General features: G+C 41.0%; 1 protein-coding gene across 3 annotated transcripts in view; it reads left to right on the top strand.

The window, feature by feature from the left end:
- srgap1a (SLIT-ROBO Rho GTPase activating protein 1a) overlaps positions 1–16,349 on the top strand; it is an 80,436-nt gene that overhangs the window by 40,644 nt on the left and 23,443 nt on the right. For all 3 annotated transcript variants that reach the window (XM_063897991.1, XM_063897974.1, XM_063897982.1), the window contains exons 4-10: positions 488–550; positions 6,178–6,357; positions 7,083–7,211; positions 8,981–9,202; positions 9,738–9,839; positions 14,431–14,628; positions 15,173–15,257. In XM_063897991.1, the coding sequence (XP_063754061.1) occupies positions 488–550; positions 6,178–6,357; positions 7,083–7,211; positions 8,981–9,202; positions 9,738–9,839; positions 14,431–14,628; positions 15,173–15,257 (979 nt within the window). The remainder of the gene's footprint in view (positions 1–487; positions 551–6,177; positions 6,358–7,082; positions 7,212–8,980; positions 9,203–9,737; positions 9,840–14,430; positions 14,629–15,172; positions 15,258–16,349) is intronic.

The raw sequence follows: 16,349 nt of genomic DNA on the forward strand, positions 1-16,349 counted from the left end.
GAGTGTGTGATAGTATTACTGAGTCAGCCTTGTGGTAGGGCTGATTGAGTTAACATATTTGGGAAAAATCTTTTACATTGAGGCGTAGGAGCCAGATAATGTGTTAAGCATGTGGAAGGGGTGAAACTTGAGCCGTGTTTGACGATTAGAGTGGAAAGACCGCTGTGACACTGATACTGCATTCACTCAGAAACTCTGTGTTTGACACAGGGTTATAAATCCAGTGCTCTGCTTTTTATTTTATACCATTCAAACCACGGGTCAATGTCTGGTCATTGTCTGCCATTCGTATTAAATATACAGTATACAGACTGATCATGTTACAGTTTTATAAAAGTAGTGTTTATAATGGAAAATCAGAAATGGCTTGAGTTTGGTATAAACCTTGATTTTTATTTGGGAAAACTGTTTTTGTGTATTTAATAGTTTCACGTTACTGATCTGTTGGAATGGTCTCGTTAATTGTTCTTCTGTGTTTCTTTTTCAGAGCAAGGAAATAGCTTTTCAGCTCCAGGAAGACTTAATGAAGGTCCTTAATGAGCTATACACAGTAAGTAGTAATAACTCTTCTTTTTGTTAAACTAATTCAAGAATGTTGGTCTGTGTTGGGGTGGAGACTGGTTTATAGCATTGAGCTAACTGCCTTCTCACAGCTTGGAGTCTTTATCCATGTAGCTTGGAGATGTCGAGGGAATAACAAATTAAACATTCAACCAAATAGGAAACTATGTAACTAATGGAAAGTCTGTCTAATCTCTTTTTCAACACAAAACTGAAACCGAATCACCCTTACCTAAATGACCTGGATATTCAAACTGCGAAGGTTCATCATCATGTTTGCTCGACTCCTTAGTTTTCATATTCTGTTTTATTGGCTCTTATCAGATTTGTTTGCTTGCTTTTCAAAACAAATGCATGCAAAGCCACACCAGGTGGTTGGAGCCAGATAACAACTTGTGGATACATATTGCTTTCTTTGAATAAAAAAGAAAATTATTTTTGGCAATGTTGCCTTCATTCAAACGTTGACAGAGACAGATAGGAGGCCTGGGGAGAGAGCGAGTGGGAGATTACATGCGTCAAAGTCCTCAGTGGGAATCAAATCAGGAATGTTGTGATTACATGGCATGCTCATAGACCACTGGCTTACAGGGGCAGCACCATATATATTTTCAGAAACAAAAAACGGTAAACGTAGCTGCGGCTACAGACCTTTGAACCGAGAGGTTTAAAGTTCTCAGAGGATTAGCATTTTAACAGAACATCAAACTTTAGCATTAAATCAGCTGCATAGCTGCTGCCTGGTTTCTATGAAGATGTTTAATCTTCTCTGTTCAATGCCTTTGCTGGAAGTTGTCTTCATGTTGCTATGACCTTGGCAGGAAAAAGTATTCAAATCATGAATCAATAGCTAATTCCTCTGCCTTAATCGCCCCAGTCAGCCCTGCTAGCCTATTAGCCTAGTTTATTGCCTGACAAATGTCTTTTGACCATCAGATGCTTGTGTATTCTTAGAGGATGACTGGAATCAAATTAAATGTATGCCATGTTGTTTATATAGGATTGCTTTGGGTTTATAGTACGATATAGTCTACCCTAAGTATTGTTGGGCAAGCTTCTTCAAAATCATTGCTTTGCAAGCTACCAATGACTTCATACTGGAGGAACTACAGCAAAACTAACCTTTTGAGAAATGGTCACAGGTCCTTCATGAACCAAAACCCTGCCACAGTAAAATATTTTTGGACTCGCACTCTCTTAGACCATTTGACTGGCTTAAAAAGTGATCTTGAATCACAAATGTCAATGTTATTTAATGACTAGCAAGCAACTGCAAAATTAAAAAAACTGCTTGTTTAAATTAATGTTTAAAATCTCCAACAATGACTTATGGTCACCCACAGGCATCGACAATTACAAACATGACATCATAGAAATACATAATGAATGTATGAAAAAAACTAATATAATCCTACCATTCTGCAAATCTTTGATCATGTGTTATCAATCAATCATTTTGTCAACGCTTCCTACCCTTCCTTTGTATTGATAATCACATCCTGGGCTGTACACAGATATAGATACTAGTAGAGGCAGTTGTTGCTGGTTCCCAAGAGATGGAGTACAAGCAGCTCGGTTTGCTTACACAGTCTCCAGTTCCTCACTACAGAGGATTTTGGGCATGCTGCTCCAAACACAACAACGTGTAACTCCAAACTCAATATGGGTCACTTTCACCACGGTGCACACTCCAGATATGACCTGCTTTAGCCCCTATGGGAAGTCACACACACACACACACACACACACACACACACACACACACACACACACACACACACACACACACACACACACACACATACAGTGGGGCAAAAAAGTATTTAGTCAGCCACCAATTGTGCAAGTTCTCCCATTTCAAAAGATGAGAGAGGCCTGTAATTTTCATCGTAGGTACACTTCAACTATGAGAGACAGAATGGGGGAAACAATCCAGGAAATCACATTGTAGGATTTTTAATGAATTAATTGGTAAATTCCTCGGTAAAATAAGTATTTGGTCACCTACAAACAAGCAAGAGTTCTGGCTCTCACAGACCTGTAACTTCTTCTTTAAGAGGCTCCTCTGTCCTCCACTCGTTACCTGTATTAATGGCACCTTTTTGAACTCGTTATCAGTATAAAAGACACCTGTCCACAACCTCAAACAGTCATACTCCAAACTCCACTATGGCCAAGACCAAAGAGCTGTCAAAGGAGACCAGAGACAAAATTGTAGACCTGCACCAGGCTGGGAAAACTGAATCTGCAATAGGTAAGCAGCTTGGTGTGAAGAAATCAACTGTGGGAGCAATTATTAGAAAATGGAAGACATACAAGACCACTGCTAATCTCCCTCGATCTGGGGCTCCACGCAAGATCTCACCCCGTGGGGTCAAAATGATCACAAGAACGGTGAGCAAAAATCCCAGAACCACACGGGGGACCTAGTGAATGACCTGCAGAGAGCTGGGACCAAAGTAACAGAGGCTACCATCAGTAACACACTACGCCGCCAGGGACTTAAATCCTGCAGTTCCAGACGTGTCCCCCTGCTTAAGCCAGTACATGTCCAGGCCCGTCTGAAGTTTGCTAGAGGGCATTTGAATGATCCAGAAGAGGATTGGGAGAATGTCATATGGTCAGATGAAACCAAAATAGAAGTTTTAGGTAAAAACTCAACTCGTCGTGTTTGGAGGAGAAAGAATGCAGAGTTGCATCCAAAGAACACCATACCTACTGTGAAGCATGGGGGTGGAAACATCATGCTTTGGGGCTGTTTTTCTGCAAAGGGACCAGGACGACTGATCTGTGTAAAGGAAAGAATGAATGGGGCCATGTATCGTGAGATTTTGAGTGAAAACCTCCTTCCATCAGCAAGGGCACTGAAGATGAAGCGTGGCTGGGTCTTTCAGCATGACAATGATCCCAAACACACCGCCAGGGCAACGAAGGAGTGGCTTCGTAAGAAGCATTTCAAGGTCCTGGAGTGGCCTAGCCAGTCTCCAGATCTCAACCCCATAGAAAGTCTTTGGAGGGAGTTGAAAGTCTCTGTTGCCCAGCGACAGCCCCAAAACATCACTGCTTTAGAGGAGATCTGCATGGAGGAATGGGCCAAAATACCAGCAACAGTGTGTGAAAACCTTGTGAAGACTTACAGAAAACGTTTGACCTCTGTCATTGTCAACAAAGGGTATATAACAAAGTATTGAGATGAACTTTTGTTATTGACCAAATACTTATTTTCCACAATAATTTGAAAACAAATTCTTTAAAAATCCTACAATGTGATTTCCTGGATTTTTTTTTCTCATTTTGTCTCTCATAGTTGAGGTATACCTATGGTAAAAATAACAGGCCTCTCTCATCTTTTTAAATGGGAGAACTTGCACAATTGGTGGCTGACTAAATACTTTTTTGCCCCACTGTAATCTCAAACACACAGGAGCTATTGCATCAGACAGCCGCAGTCCCAAAGTCGAACCCCGCCAATGAAATAACAGGTCTGCTCCGTCTCTAAATATGTCCCTCTAAAAGAAACACCAAAGTAAACATAGCAGCGGCAGGCTCCAGACCAGTAAGTGAGGAGTACAGGGCCCAAGGTCAGTCAGCCATCTTTAAACTGGTTCCAGTTAAGCCAAACCCAACCAGAGCCAGAGCGCTGCAGACAAATCTCGCTTTGCTTCGTTGTTCCACTCGTGCAGAAATATCTCAGTTTGGGGGAAAGATGTTTGGATTTTGAAAAGGGTGGGACTCTGTTTGTACTGACGTTGAGGTTTTTGTGCAGACGAGTGTATTGCATGCACAGGTTTGTTGGAGTTGGTTCATTTCAGGTTAAACCACGGGTGCTCTAAATCACCGCTTTCCCCAGGGAGATTGAATTTATTTTTAGCCTGTTTGTAGCTTTACAGAAGACATATTCATTGTTAGGAAAAGTTTGACTAAATGTAGACGGTTCACAAAATATAGTTCATTTGCTGTGTTTGAACACATTTTATTCCAAATGTGGCTGCAACTAAAAACAGCAATCTGAAGCAGCTTTTCTACATAGATTAATAAGGATTTGGTCTATATATATATTATATATCTCTAACTTAGTTTCTGTAAGTCCAAGGTGATGCCTTTAAATGTTTTCTATTGTCAGTACAATATCCCAAAATATTCCGTTTTAAATAACTGAAAAGAGGGAAAGCAGGAAAAAAGATTGGAGAGGCTAAAACTGCTCTCTTTGCCACGGCACAAAATACAGTATTACTTTGTGTATCGAAATGGTGATAACTTTCCTTTCAATAATTGATTTGTTGACTATATTGATGAATGTATTCAAAGGAAAAGATTAGATACAAATATAGATTTTGACAATTTATATGTTTTTAATGTTTGGATCATTATTAGTAAAACTTTAAGGATACTTCTTTCAAATAAAGTAATGTCTTTCCCTTGTCCTTCTCTCCACGCCTACAACCATGAGATGTTTACTTATTTACATAGAAATGTGTGATAATCATGTAAATGCTTGTTGAGTTCACCACTCTTGCTGATGACTCCATGTTATCGTCAACGGGGTTACGCTTTTCTCCCAAAGAAAGTGATTAATCTGCATCCTCCTTCGAGGCCCCACATGTGTCAGTCCTCCTTTCAAAGGAAACCGGTGCTAATGAGACTTTTTTACTCGCTAGCTCAAGAACTCATTGTTAGTGTTTGTGGTTAACCTGCTACTCCACGATTGAGTCACCAACTAATGGGTTCTTGGAGTGTCTATGAGTAACGCTGTAATTCCAACTCACTCTGAAGATGATGACTCAGACTTTAGGAAGTAGTTATTATTAGTTGTTTATCATCAAGCTTTCTCTCTAGTATCTGACGACTCTAGGGGGTGGCAAATTCAAGTTATTTTTCAGTATAGCATCACAAAAAGATACCTATATGGATATATTTAAGAACCATATATACTGTATGTTAGACAGAAATACATTTTGGATCTAACAAGGTATATCATGTTTTAAAACAAAATAGAGCTTAATTGTCAAAGATACACCAACTGCTTTATAACCTCAACCAGAGTGAAAACCAGATGCCGAAACACAGATCAAGGAATGCCGCATGTTAGATTTAGGTGCAGTGATTCGTGGTGGTTGTGGTCGTATGCGGGGCCTCGTATAAAAAGTCAAGAGAGAATCTGTCTTTGGTTTGTTGGTTTACGGAGAGACAAACTGCCAGCTGTGAGATGAGTTGAGAGCTGATGAATTACAGGGTCAAAGAATGGAAACCTTAGTTGTGGGTTATAAAAGGTCAGTGTCCACTATGAAGATTGATTATTGTGACCTTTGACCTCACCAAACATTACGCGTTTTGGGGATCTTGCCCTTTGCCAATCTTAAGAAGTGCTGCAGCACCTCTTTTCACCCTCCGTCTGAAATCAGAGCCCAGTCTGCTCTGATTGGTTAGCTGGAAGGCTCTGAAAGATGCCCCTTAAATGAGTATGAGTGCTAGCCAATAGAAGCGCAAATGTTACACATTCCCATGCCCAAAAACCTAAATATAACTCAACAGGAAAGGAATAAACCCCAAAAAGCATAATAGGGCCCTTTCTAATAAATATTTTAGCAGCTTATTGACCGCTTTGTTTGTCTGCAGGTGATGAAGACGTACCACATGTACCACACGGAGAGCATCAGCGCCGAGAGCAAGCTGAAGGATGCAGAGAAGCAGGAGGAGAAGCAGATCGGCAGGGGAGAACCCGTCTTCAGCATCCGAATGGAGGACAAATACCAGAGGCGCAGCTCTGTGAAAAAGATCGAGAAGATGAAGGAGAAGGTAGAACGATTACACCACTTAGAAATCTAATCACATTTGTGACAATTGCTTTTAAACTCCATTAGTAGCAACATCATGCACTTTTCCATTTGATGTTTTGTTTAAGTAGTTCAAACGCGCCTAAAATATCTGATTAGGAAATTTGCCTCATCAGGGCCACAGCATGTTGTTTTCTGAGAAAAGCAAAGCAGACTGAGAGTGTTTTCACGACCAAAGAGCCGGCTTTGTTTTCTCAGAACAGGCCTGCTTTCTATTTAATCTCTGCAACAAATATTTCAATTGCTTTTTAAGTGTGGCTCTTCCTGGAATGCATTTGGCAAGTGTTAGAAATATGGACGATCTGGAAGTATGAGTCAGAGATCATTGGTCAGAAGATGGTGACTAACTCACTGCCTTGTATTTGTCTACTAGAGAGGAAGTGTATGATAAAAACAGATGGCTCAGGCAGAGGTTGAAGTGAAGGCCACAAGGGCTGTTTTTAGTTTATGCCTCTTTTCTTCTCGTTCCTTTTTTTGTGCTATTTTTAACATAATTGTACGTATTTCTTCTGTAACGTTTATTAAAGCTGTTGTTTTGCCATTAATTCCAGTCTCAGCTCTAAGATGAAAGCATGAAAGCACAGGCACTTTTTCAGAAAGGCAATTCTCGACTCATTAAATTCATCCTCCTTCTTTTCGCTCTGCTGTTGTCTGTGTCTCATTTTCTGCCTCTAATTCTCTCATCAGCGTCAAGCCAAGTACTCCGAAAACAAGCTGAAGTCGATCAAAGCGCGCAACGAGTACCTGCTGACTTTGGAAGCGTCAAACTCCTCCGTCTTCAAATACTACATCCATGACTTGTCGGACTTAATTGATGTAAGTATAAATCCACATGCTTCTGTCAGCCCTGTTCTGGAGACAGCTTCATCTTTTTGTCTCCATTGAGACTGGGAACATTTTGCTCATGACTTTCATAAACAGGAGCCTTTACAGCAGAATGAGGTAGATGTTATTATGTTTCTTTATGCTCTTCATACAGAAGACATGTTGCTATTCAGGGTTTCTTCTTTCACAGACTCTTAGAAGAGATTTCATTCATGATCAGAGGAGAGGCTGATGACTTCAGCAGATGGCTCTGATATAAAAGCGATCTCAGGACAGCAGACTGTGGGATGGAAATGACAGTGCAGGGCTGAATTAAAGCAGCTTATTACTTTTGTGTTGAAAAATATTCTTTCCTCACTTCCTTTTATTCATGTCATTATTGAAAACCCATTTATTATATTAAGTCTACTCTGTCTTCCGGACATTTTGTCACAGTTGTCATGTATTTCCACATCTTTCAGACATTTAATTTTGTCATGTGCAGCTGTGGGTCATCATTCCATTTACTTTAGAATCACGTCTCCCCACGCTTTCTTTTACGCAATGTGTTTGTTTGACCTTTTTGCTTATTTAAAATATAGCTTACCTGTGTTATTATTGTTATTTTGTTCGAGAAATAAACTAAATATGCTATTTCCTGTGGCCTTTCTAAGGAAATGGGTGGAGGCCAGGTTTTTAGCCAGGATTTTGGGGTTTAATATTCAAGACAGGACCGAAGGAGAAGAGGAATGCAACCTCTCTTCAGCCGCATGCTGTGTGCTGAAATTACCCCTCTGCCTGCTTTGCTCAAAAGCCTTCACATCGCACCTGTGTGTGTGTGTGTGTGTGTGTGTGTGTTTGTGTGTGTGTACGTGTGTTGCTGTGTGTTGGATGCGCTCTGCGGGAGCTGTAGGAGCACGCTCGCACACATTTGTTTATTGATGAAGTGGACTTTTTGTCATCGAAAATTAAGTGTGCATGCCTTTTTGGGGAGGTATTAAATTTAACAATCACTCAAGCCATGTTGCATTTGTGTTTGTAACTATGTGTGTGTGTGTGTTTTTGGGGTTGCCTGAGGCTTGTGTGTCTTCCTAGGAGAGACCTTGGCCAAGGTTTTAGTTATTAAAGATCAGCATACTTTCCTGGAGGAAACATTTATTAATATTGAGGAAAAGTTGTGTAACAGAGAGGCAATCCTGCTGAATGTTTATAACCCGTTCATTTGCACACATAACTTAGACTTACTTCTAAGAAACGTGTTCTGTAGTACCATATGAGGTTATGTCGTTTTTCAAGTAAAGTTCCACAGAGTGCTCAAGTTGTAGATTCCCGTGAAATCTGAATGTTTCCTATGTGATATTTTATATATGTATTTGGGGTTTTGGATAGTGGATAAGACAAAACAAGCTGTTTGAAAATGTAGGCCCTGGCCGTGGCGCAATTGGCTGGGGCACCTACACCGTACGCCGGCAACCTGGGTTCGATTCCCGACCCGTGGTCCTTTCCGGATCCCACCCCGACTCTCTCTCCCACGTCACTCTCCACTGTCCTATCCGATTAAAGGCAATAAGCCCCCAAAAAATATTTTTTTTAAAAAAAGAAAAAAGATAATGTAAACGTATGCTTTATAGAGTTTGTGATTTTCACTTTTCTTATTACAAGGAGAGAAAAAATTGGCAGTTTTTCAATGAAAACAAGAAAGATTATTGCTGGTCGCAGCAGCTCTTGTATGGTATAAGACCTGTAGGATCCCATTGACCCTCTTCTCTCCTCTCCACCAGTGCTGTGATTTGGGGTACCACGCCAGTCTGAACCGGGCCCTGCGGACCTACCTGTCAGCCGAATACAACCTGGAGACATCCCGGCATGAGGGTCTTGACATCATAGAGAACGCTGTGGACAGTCTGGACCCCCGAAGTGACCGACAGAGGTTCATGGAGATGTACCCAACGGCTTTCTGCCCACCGGCTAAGTTTGAGTTCCAGCCTCATATGGGAGACGAGGTACATATATTGGTCAACAGTAGTAGCTGTGAGGAAAAACTGAACAAAAAAACTGCATTTATACCAAGTTTTTAAAGTTTTGTTTCCCTATCCTCTACTTTTTGTGTTGCAGTGCAGATATACTGAGTAACATGAGTTGGAGTTGATTAAAAAAAGGTCTCAGACTTAAGGAGGTCTGATTTCAGTAGCTTAAGTGCAGCGTTTAACTGCGTCTGAGCTGCTGGATCAGGTTTTATGGGGCACAAAATATGAGGAATCGTGTGTTAATGCTCCCCCTGCAGTCATGAAGCTCCACATGTGTTGGGAGTTTTACTGTTTTGCTGGCACTGCCAACGCTGATATCATGTCTGTTTACACTCTGTTGTTGTCTGCATTCAGCTGTGAAACGTCACTGTGGTTTGCTCTGCAATTGAAGAATAATTTGAGTGCCTGCATCTTGTTTAAAACAGAGGACACGTCAATGCCTTTTATTTCAGAGGGTTGTCACTTCAATTCCTGATTACAGACAATGTGTTTCCTTTATTTTTTCCCCCAGGTGTGTCAGATCTCAGTGCAGCCACCGGTGAATGGAGAGCTCATCCTGAGATTCCAGCAGCTTCAGTCTCGCTTGGCTACTCTAAATATTGAGAACGAAGAGGTAAAGCAATGCAAATAAAATCAAATCATTACACATATATTTTTATTTTTATACGTGAGGTTTTTCTGTCAAACATGTCAAAACTATTCTCCCCTGTCCTGGGATTGTTTCCTGTTAGAGATGAGTATGTTTCTCCTAGCTGCCGTGTGTTGGTTGAAAGGAGCTGACAGCTGCAGAGCTTTAAAGCTACCAAAGTTAACTTTAGCCAGAAGTCATCCAAGGTGACACAGAGAAAATAGTTGCTGATGATCTCTCAAGAATCTAAATGTTTGTTTGGTATACACAGCACACAGACACACACAGTGTTTTTCCTGTCTCTCATGCCCTGCAGGTAGCCATCAAACCTCTCTGTGAAGCCTCCTTTTTGCTCCCATTGGTAGATTTCACTGTCTCGCTTTTATTTGCACAAACCTGTCTTACGCTGCTCTGTTTTGACTTTGAAGGTGCATCTCTGTTCAGGCAGTTTCATTTTAACCTTTCTGCAGGATGCTGGAACGCAACATTTCTGTTCATACAACAAATGGAAAGGGGGAATATAAATAAATACTGTGACGGTCACAGTTTGACAGAGTGCGATAACATCAATTACATTCGCTTTTATATTACAAAAAAGCCAACCATATTTATCCCCTCTGTTTTTGTTTTAAATCTGATTTTTGGGCTTATTTCAATGTGCAAAGGATTGAAACTGAAACAAGTCCTCCATTTTTCAAATAATGAAACTTAAACTAAAAAGATTGTACAGATTTTCAGTTTTCACTCACAAATTAATAGTATTGAAATTGATTCTAGAGCCACAGTTACTGATTCAGATTCTCGGACAACTACAGAGGTGTTCATTTCAGGATCTATCATAGTCTACCACGAAGAAAGAAGGCTTTGTCTAGCTATACAGTTTACGTAAAATAAAAAGGAAACCAATAATTTGTGCTTGACAATGATTTCTCAACAAATCAGAAGATACTATTATTTTCCCCAACACCTATCACATATGTGAACTTTCTTTCTTTCTAATTTGATACCCTTAATGAATCATCGAAAAAAGTAGCAGACTAGCTAATAATGGAAATAACCCTAGTTGCAGCTTCTTTCAAGTATTGTTGGGACTCAGATTGTTGTTTGCACCCGTGTGTGTTTCGGTGTGTGAGGCGGCGAAGACAAGCCCCGGTTGCTTCATGTCCTTGTCGGCTGCCTCAATGTAGCGGATGTCCTGGTGGGTCAGAATTGGAGGGCACTATTGCCTTATGTTAGCATCAGCAGATGACCTCTCTTCCTGGGCACAGTGTGCCAGATGCATCCTTTAAAAAGAAAAAAAAAGTGAAAGAAAACATTGCTGAATAATTTACTGTGCATCTGTGACGGGAGGGGGTGCGACTTAGAGAGAAAACTCTCACTTTTACTAAAGGGTTGGGGTTAACATATCCCTGCTGGGTGCCGCACTGCAGAAATTACAATTGAATTTCTTTCATTATAAAAGTCTGCTCTCTGAAGACGGTGCTCATTTCAGCTCATCAGCCAGTCAGCATGGTTCATCTCCTTTTCAGATTTAATAATCTTGCCATTTAGATCTCATTTGCCTCAGTATGAAAAAGAGCGCAGGCTGATGTTCATGTTCTTTTGTAATCTCAAGACGTTTCCCACTAAACTATGACTATCTAATACCATCTCCTTCGCGGGGAGTGTTTGTTTTCCTCCGATAAATCTCAGGGAGGCACATCAAATCCTGTGTGTGTGTGTGTGTGTGTGTGTGTGTGTGTGTGTGTGTGTGTGTGTGTGTGTGTGTGTGTGTGTGTGTGTGTGTGTGTGTGTGTGTGTGTGTGTGTGTGTGTGTGTGTGTGTGTGTGTGTGTGTGTGTGTGTGTGTGTGTGTGTGTGTGTGTGTGTGTGTGTGTGTGTGTGTGTGTGTGTGTGGACGATTAGCAGATTACACACTTACTACATAGTCTGTTATAAACTATGGACAACAGTCTGCCTTTTGATCTGTGAGGATAGATGTCAGGGATTTCGCTCTTGCAAAACAACATTGATTTTGAAGGAATTCTTTTGGATTTTGACGGCACAGAAGTGGTTTTCAGTCCAGAGACGGACGACGGTAAACAAGTGAGGTATTATATTTAGCTCTGTTTATTAGTGCGCTGTCTTTGCAGCAACGCAGGGAATACATGAATCATGGTTCCTTATTGAAAATAAACAAACCTAATTTGATCCCAGGGACTTTTCACCAGGTTTGTTGTGCCGCTACAGGGACTAATAGGCATACCCAGCGAGTCTCTTTAAAAGCCCTGTTGTAATCGAGCCCCGCAGTGAACGCTGGTAACTATTCGTCTGCTGAATAATGGATACACTCAACAGCTTTTTCACTGGGAGCGATTCTCTCGCATGCATGGGTCCTGTCTTTATGCTGACAGCTGGGCCTCTCGCCTCCACGGGGGCCACCCGGGATCTAGCTGTAGGGAGAGGGGGACCCGACACACTCCGAGCCTGTAACTCATGACTGCATCCATGTCATATAAGTTACTTATTTTAGTCACCTGCCGTGGATAGAAAAAAACCTGCAGTGTAGATTTCTGAATGTTTTCTCTGTCTTTTAAAGGCAGCACGTTTTTAATTTCACTCACAAGACAGGATGATGTTATAGCAACATTTTACGATGGCAGAATCCCCCATTTCCTCGTCTACGCTGTCATTAGTCGTGTTTAAACCTGCCGTGTGTTTTTGCTTCAAGATGGGATGGATGACATTTTTAACTACATCCACATTGTGTTCCCCAGCATGTATGTCAGCGCAGTAATCCATCAATGTTACACTTCAAAGAGAGTCCACCTTGCTTTTCAGGTGTGTTTTTTTTCTCCTTTTTGAGGGCAAAATGAGTCACAGGTCAAACTGATTAAAAGAAAAACAAGCTAATCTTCCGTTGTCTCGGTTTGTGTAACAGCACCATGAGGAATCCAGCCTGTTCATTCATTAGCACTGAGGTCAGACTCACTTAATAACCCAGACACAGGGTCACTACCTTTGAGTAGGGGGCCTCCTGACCATTAGGAATAATTAGGAGGGCTTCCAGCTGAAACTCACCCTGGGCAGCGTTGACCTGTGATGCACACACAGTTGAGCTGCGATGGTCATGCTGCTCAACAGTGTCTCTGTTGAAGGAAAAGAAGAGTTTTGCTTGATTTTTCCTCAGAGCTGGTTGGATGTTTCAGCATCAGCAGGGCCTCTTTCCTTCTGCGGCTTTTCCACATCACTGAGTCATGCTCTCATGCTTGACAGTCTCTAGACTCTTCCTCCTTGTCTTATTTTATCTTTTACTGTCTCTCCTCCTTTTTCTCTGCTCCGCATTCTGCACTTGTCCTTAACCTGTGGTTATGTTATTCTTCTTATTGATTAAAAAGGCAGAATGGTCCTTGTGTCGACCCTCGACTTACCGACTTTATTTCAATCGCGTTCAACAACGTCATAAATCATACGTACAATTTCAATAAATGAAGCAAGTTTGAAACCTCACATTTGTAATATTAAGAATCGTACATGTTTATGTTGACTATAGTAATTTCATTGAGTGCAGGGGAGTTTGTTTATTATTTGAAAACTAAATTGTATTAATTGAATTTTTGGCTTGAGGGATAAATGGGTCAGTTAATCCATCCTGGCTAAAATATGTCAATAATTGAATTGATCGCCATGAAATTGAATGAAGACCAACGTTTTTTTTGACTAAATGTTTGCAAACAAATGACATTCCATCCTCCACAGCTTTACATTTTAGCGCTAATTAACATTTGCAAGGTATCTACATTAGGGTTTTGACTATTATACATGCTAAACATCAACATGTTGCTATTTCACTGTAGATTTGTTAGCAAGCTAATGTTAGTTATTGGTTCAAAGTAAAGCAATAATAGCATGGCTATTAAGTGTCTTGTTTTTGAGAAAATGTTCACTTTTCAAAATATTACATAGAACTATTTTCTTATTGAAGTCTAAATGTTAGGCCTGATACTCAATTGTACCATCATCATGTCTTTCTACTGCAAGTTCTTTATTTATAGTGTTCACAATTAATTTGTATCTGTTTTAGTCTCTTCAACTTTGAAGACCTGTCACATGCTCATGCCCTCCCATTTGTTTTGACATCTTCCCTCATTTTACGTCCTAATTTACTGACACAGCCACTGGCACTGGCCGAACATCCTTGCCAGTAAGAAGGGGGGATCACTCTGCAATGTCCTGACATTTATGGGCTGCGGCAGAAGCACTTTTCTGACAGGGTACAGGCGGTTTTGGGAATGTATCTTAAAAGCCTGTGACTGAACGTATCGTCTCTTGCAGATCACCTGCATCCCCTCTGAGTGCACGCAAATTGATTGCTTTGGCCAGGAGTCCTGTTCAGAGGCTGATGGATCTTTTGGGAACTTGCATTTTGTCAGAAAACACCTGCATTTTTTAGTGTCATGGGATAGCGAGAGAGGTTTTTATGGAGTGTGATGATTCAAACCGCTAGATATGCTGTGATGTAACATGGTGATAGTGAAGAGATGACATCTATTGCTATTCTTCAAGTTTTCTTCATCTTTTGCCTCTGTGTCTTCAAGATCAAAAAAACATCTGAGGCCACCCTGACCACCATCCAGGACATGGTGACTATCGAGGACTACGACGTGTCCGAGTGTTTCCACCACAGCCGATCCACGGAGTCGGTCAAATCCACCGTTTCGGAGACGTACCTCAGCAAGCCCAGCATCGCAAAGAGGAGGGCCAATCAGCAGGAGACGGAGCAGTTCTACTTCATGGTGAGTGGAGATGTGCAGAAGAAGAGAAGAAGATGATGGATAAAAATAAACGAATACAAAGGACATTAAGGTGTCTTTTCATTTCTGTATGAAAATAGAAATACACCTCTCTTATAGACTATTTGAAGCATAAGTTAGCTTTCTTTACTTAGATTTGTGAAAATGCCAGATTATTGTGGTCTGTTTAATATCTGCTACAAGTGAATGTAAAATTAATCAGAGAATATGAACTCAAAGTTATAATTTGCAACTTTAAAAAGCTTAATCTGTCCATGTTGTAGTTAAAAGTCCTTCGTTTATGCACCATCCCGTTAATGTCTTTGATTAGCTGGCAGAGGGATAACTTCCCAAAAATATTTTCCTTTATAAGTCTAACTGCTATCTGGTTCCTGTCTGAAGATGGACATGCTCTGATAAAGACTTTAAAGGAACTCTCAGCGTGTCCTTTGCCCTTAGCTTTTCTTATCATAGGTTGCTGTCTGAAGAGCGGGTGCTCTGGCTGGCACTCTGGGCCCGCTTTGTAATTACTCTCAATTCTCCACAGAAATTCCGGGAGTTTCTGGAGGGCAGTAATCTCATCTCCAAACTGCAGGCCAAACATGACTTGCTGAAGAGGACACTTGGTGACGGTACAGTCACAACCCCTTTACTTATATACACTTCTCTTAAGGCCCAGGCACAACAAATACACATCATGGAACTCGCCACACTAATAAGTTGCGTTTGAACACATCGCAAAGACTAAAGCGAACTGACACACACATTCTGCTCAAACAAAACCATGTCTCCATTCCAGGTGGCTACAGTAGTCGTCCCTCAACAGAGTATATGAAAACATAGGGCTGAGCATCAACAAGATGTATGACATTTTTTCACCTCTCTTGGACCACTTGATTTCATTACAGATGGCCAGGTTTTTGGGAAAAATATCCAGGTTTTGGCATGAAAAGATAACATGAAGATGTTGATTTTTAGACACTTTCCTTCTCCGTGTCTCTTGACTTAAGTCATGCCTGAGCTAAACAGCCAGTCAGATTGATTTCATTTAAAGGACAGGCTCCCTAACCAACATGCAGGAATCGGTCAAAAAGCAGAACACACCGCAATACTAAGACAAAATGCACTCACCGAGGGCGGGACCTTTGCTGACAGACTTTCACCTTGGTATCTCCCAACGCATTGCCTCTGTGTGTACACAATATATTGGGCGTGTACTGTTTTAGTCCTATTCAATGACCAAATAGCCACAACCAATAATAATTAGTTATTAAATATTGTCTTTTTTCATTTACTGCAGTCTTACTCTTTTTCTTACGCAATTTTGGCCTTTTAATGTGGCAAATTTCCCATTGTTTGTCAGCTTTTCCCACTAACTCCAAAATCCTCGAATTTGTAATCTGGGTTTGAGCCCGGCAAGCGAGAGCTGAGGGGGATTGTAAAGTTGTATTATCCGTCTTAGTGATTGATTAGCTCCTAACTTAATGGACTGCCGTGCATTAGAGGGGCGGCAGTCATTACAAATGGTCTTGGTGGATTCTCCTCAAGGCTTCAGTTAATCTGCCACTCAAGAGAGTCAGTCAAGTCATTTTTCTGCCCAGCAGTGCTGGTGGTCTCAGTCAAACTGTCCACCTAATGAGTGATGAAGCTGTGCTAACGAGGAGAGAAAAGCCTCCTACTTCTCCCACACACTCCTTAATCATATTGTTGTTAATGAGCTGTAC

This window comes from Eleginops maclovinus, chromosome 2 (assembly GCF_036324505.1).
Source record: "Eleginops maclovinus isolate JMC-PN-2008 ecotype Puerto Natales chromosome 2, JC_Emac_rtc_rv5, whole genome shotgun sequence".
Taxonomy (NCBI): Eukaryota; Metazoa; Chordata; class Actinopteri; order Perciformes; family Eleginopidae; genus Eleginops; species Eleginops maclovinus.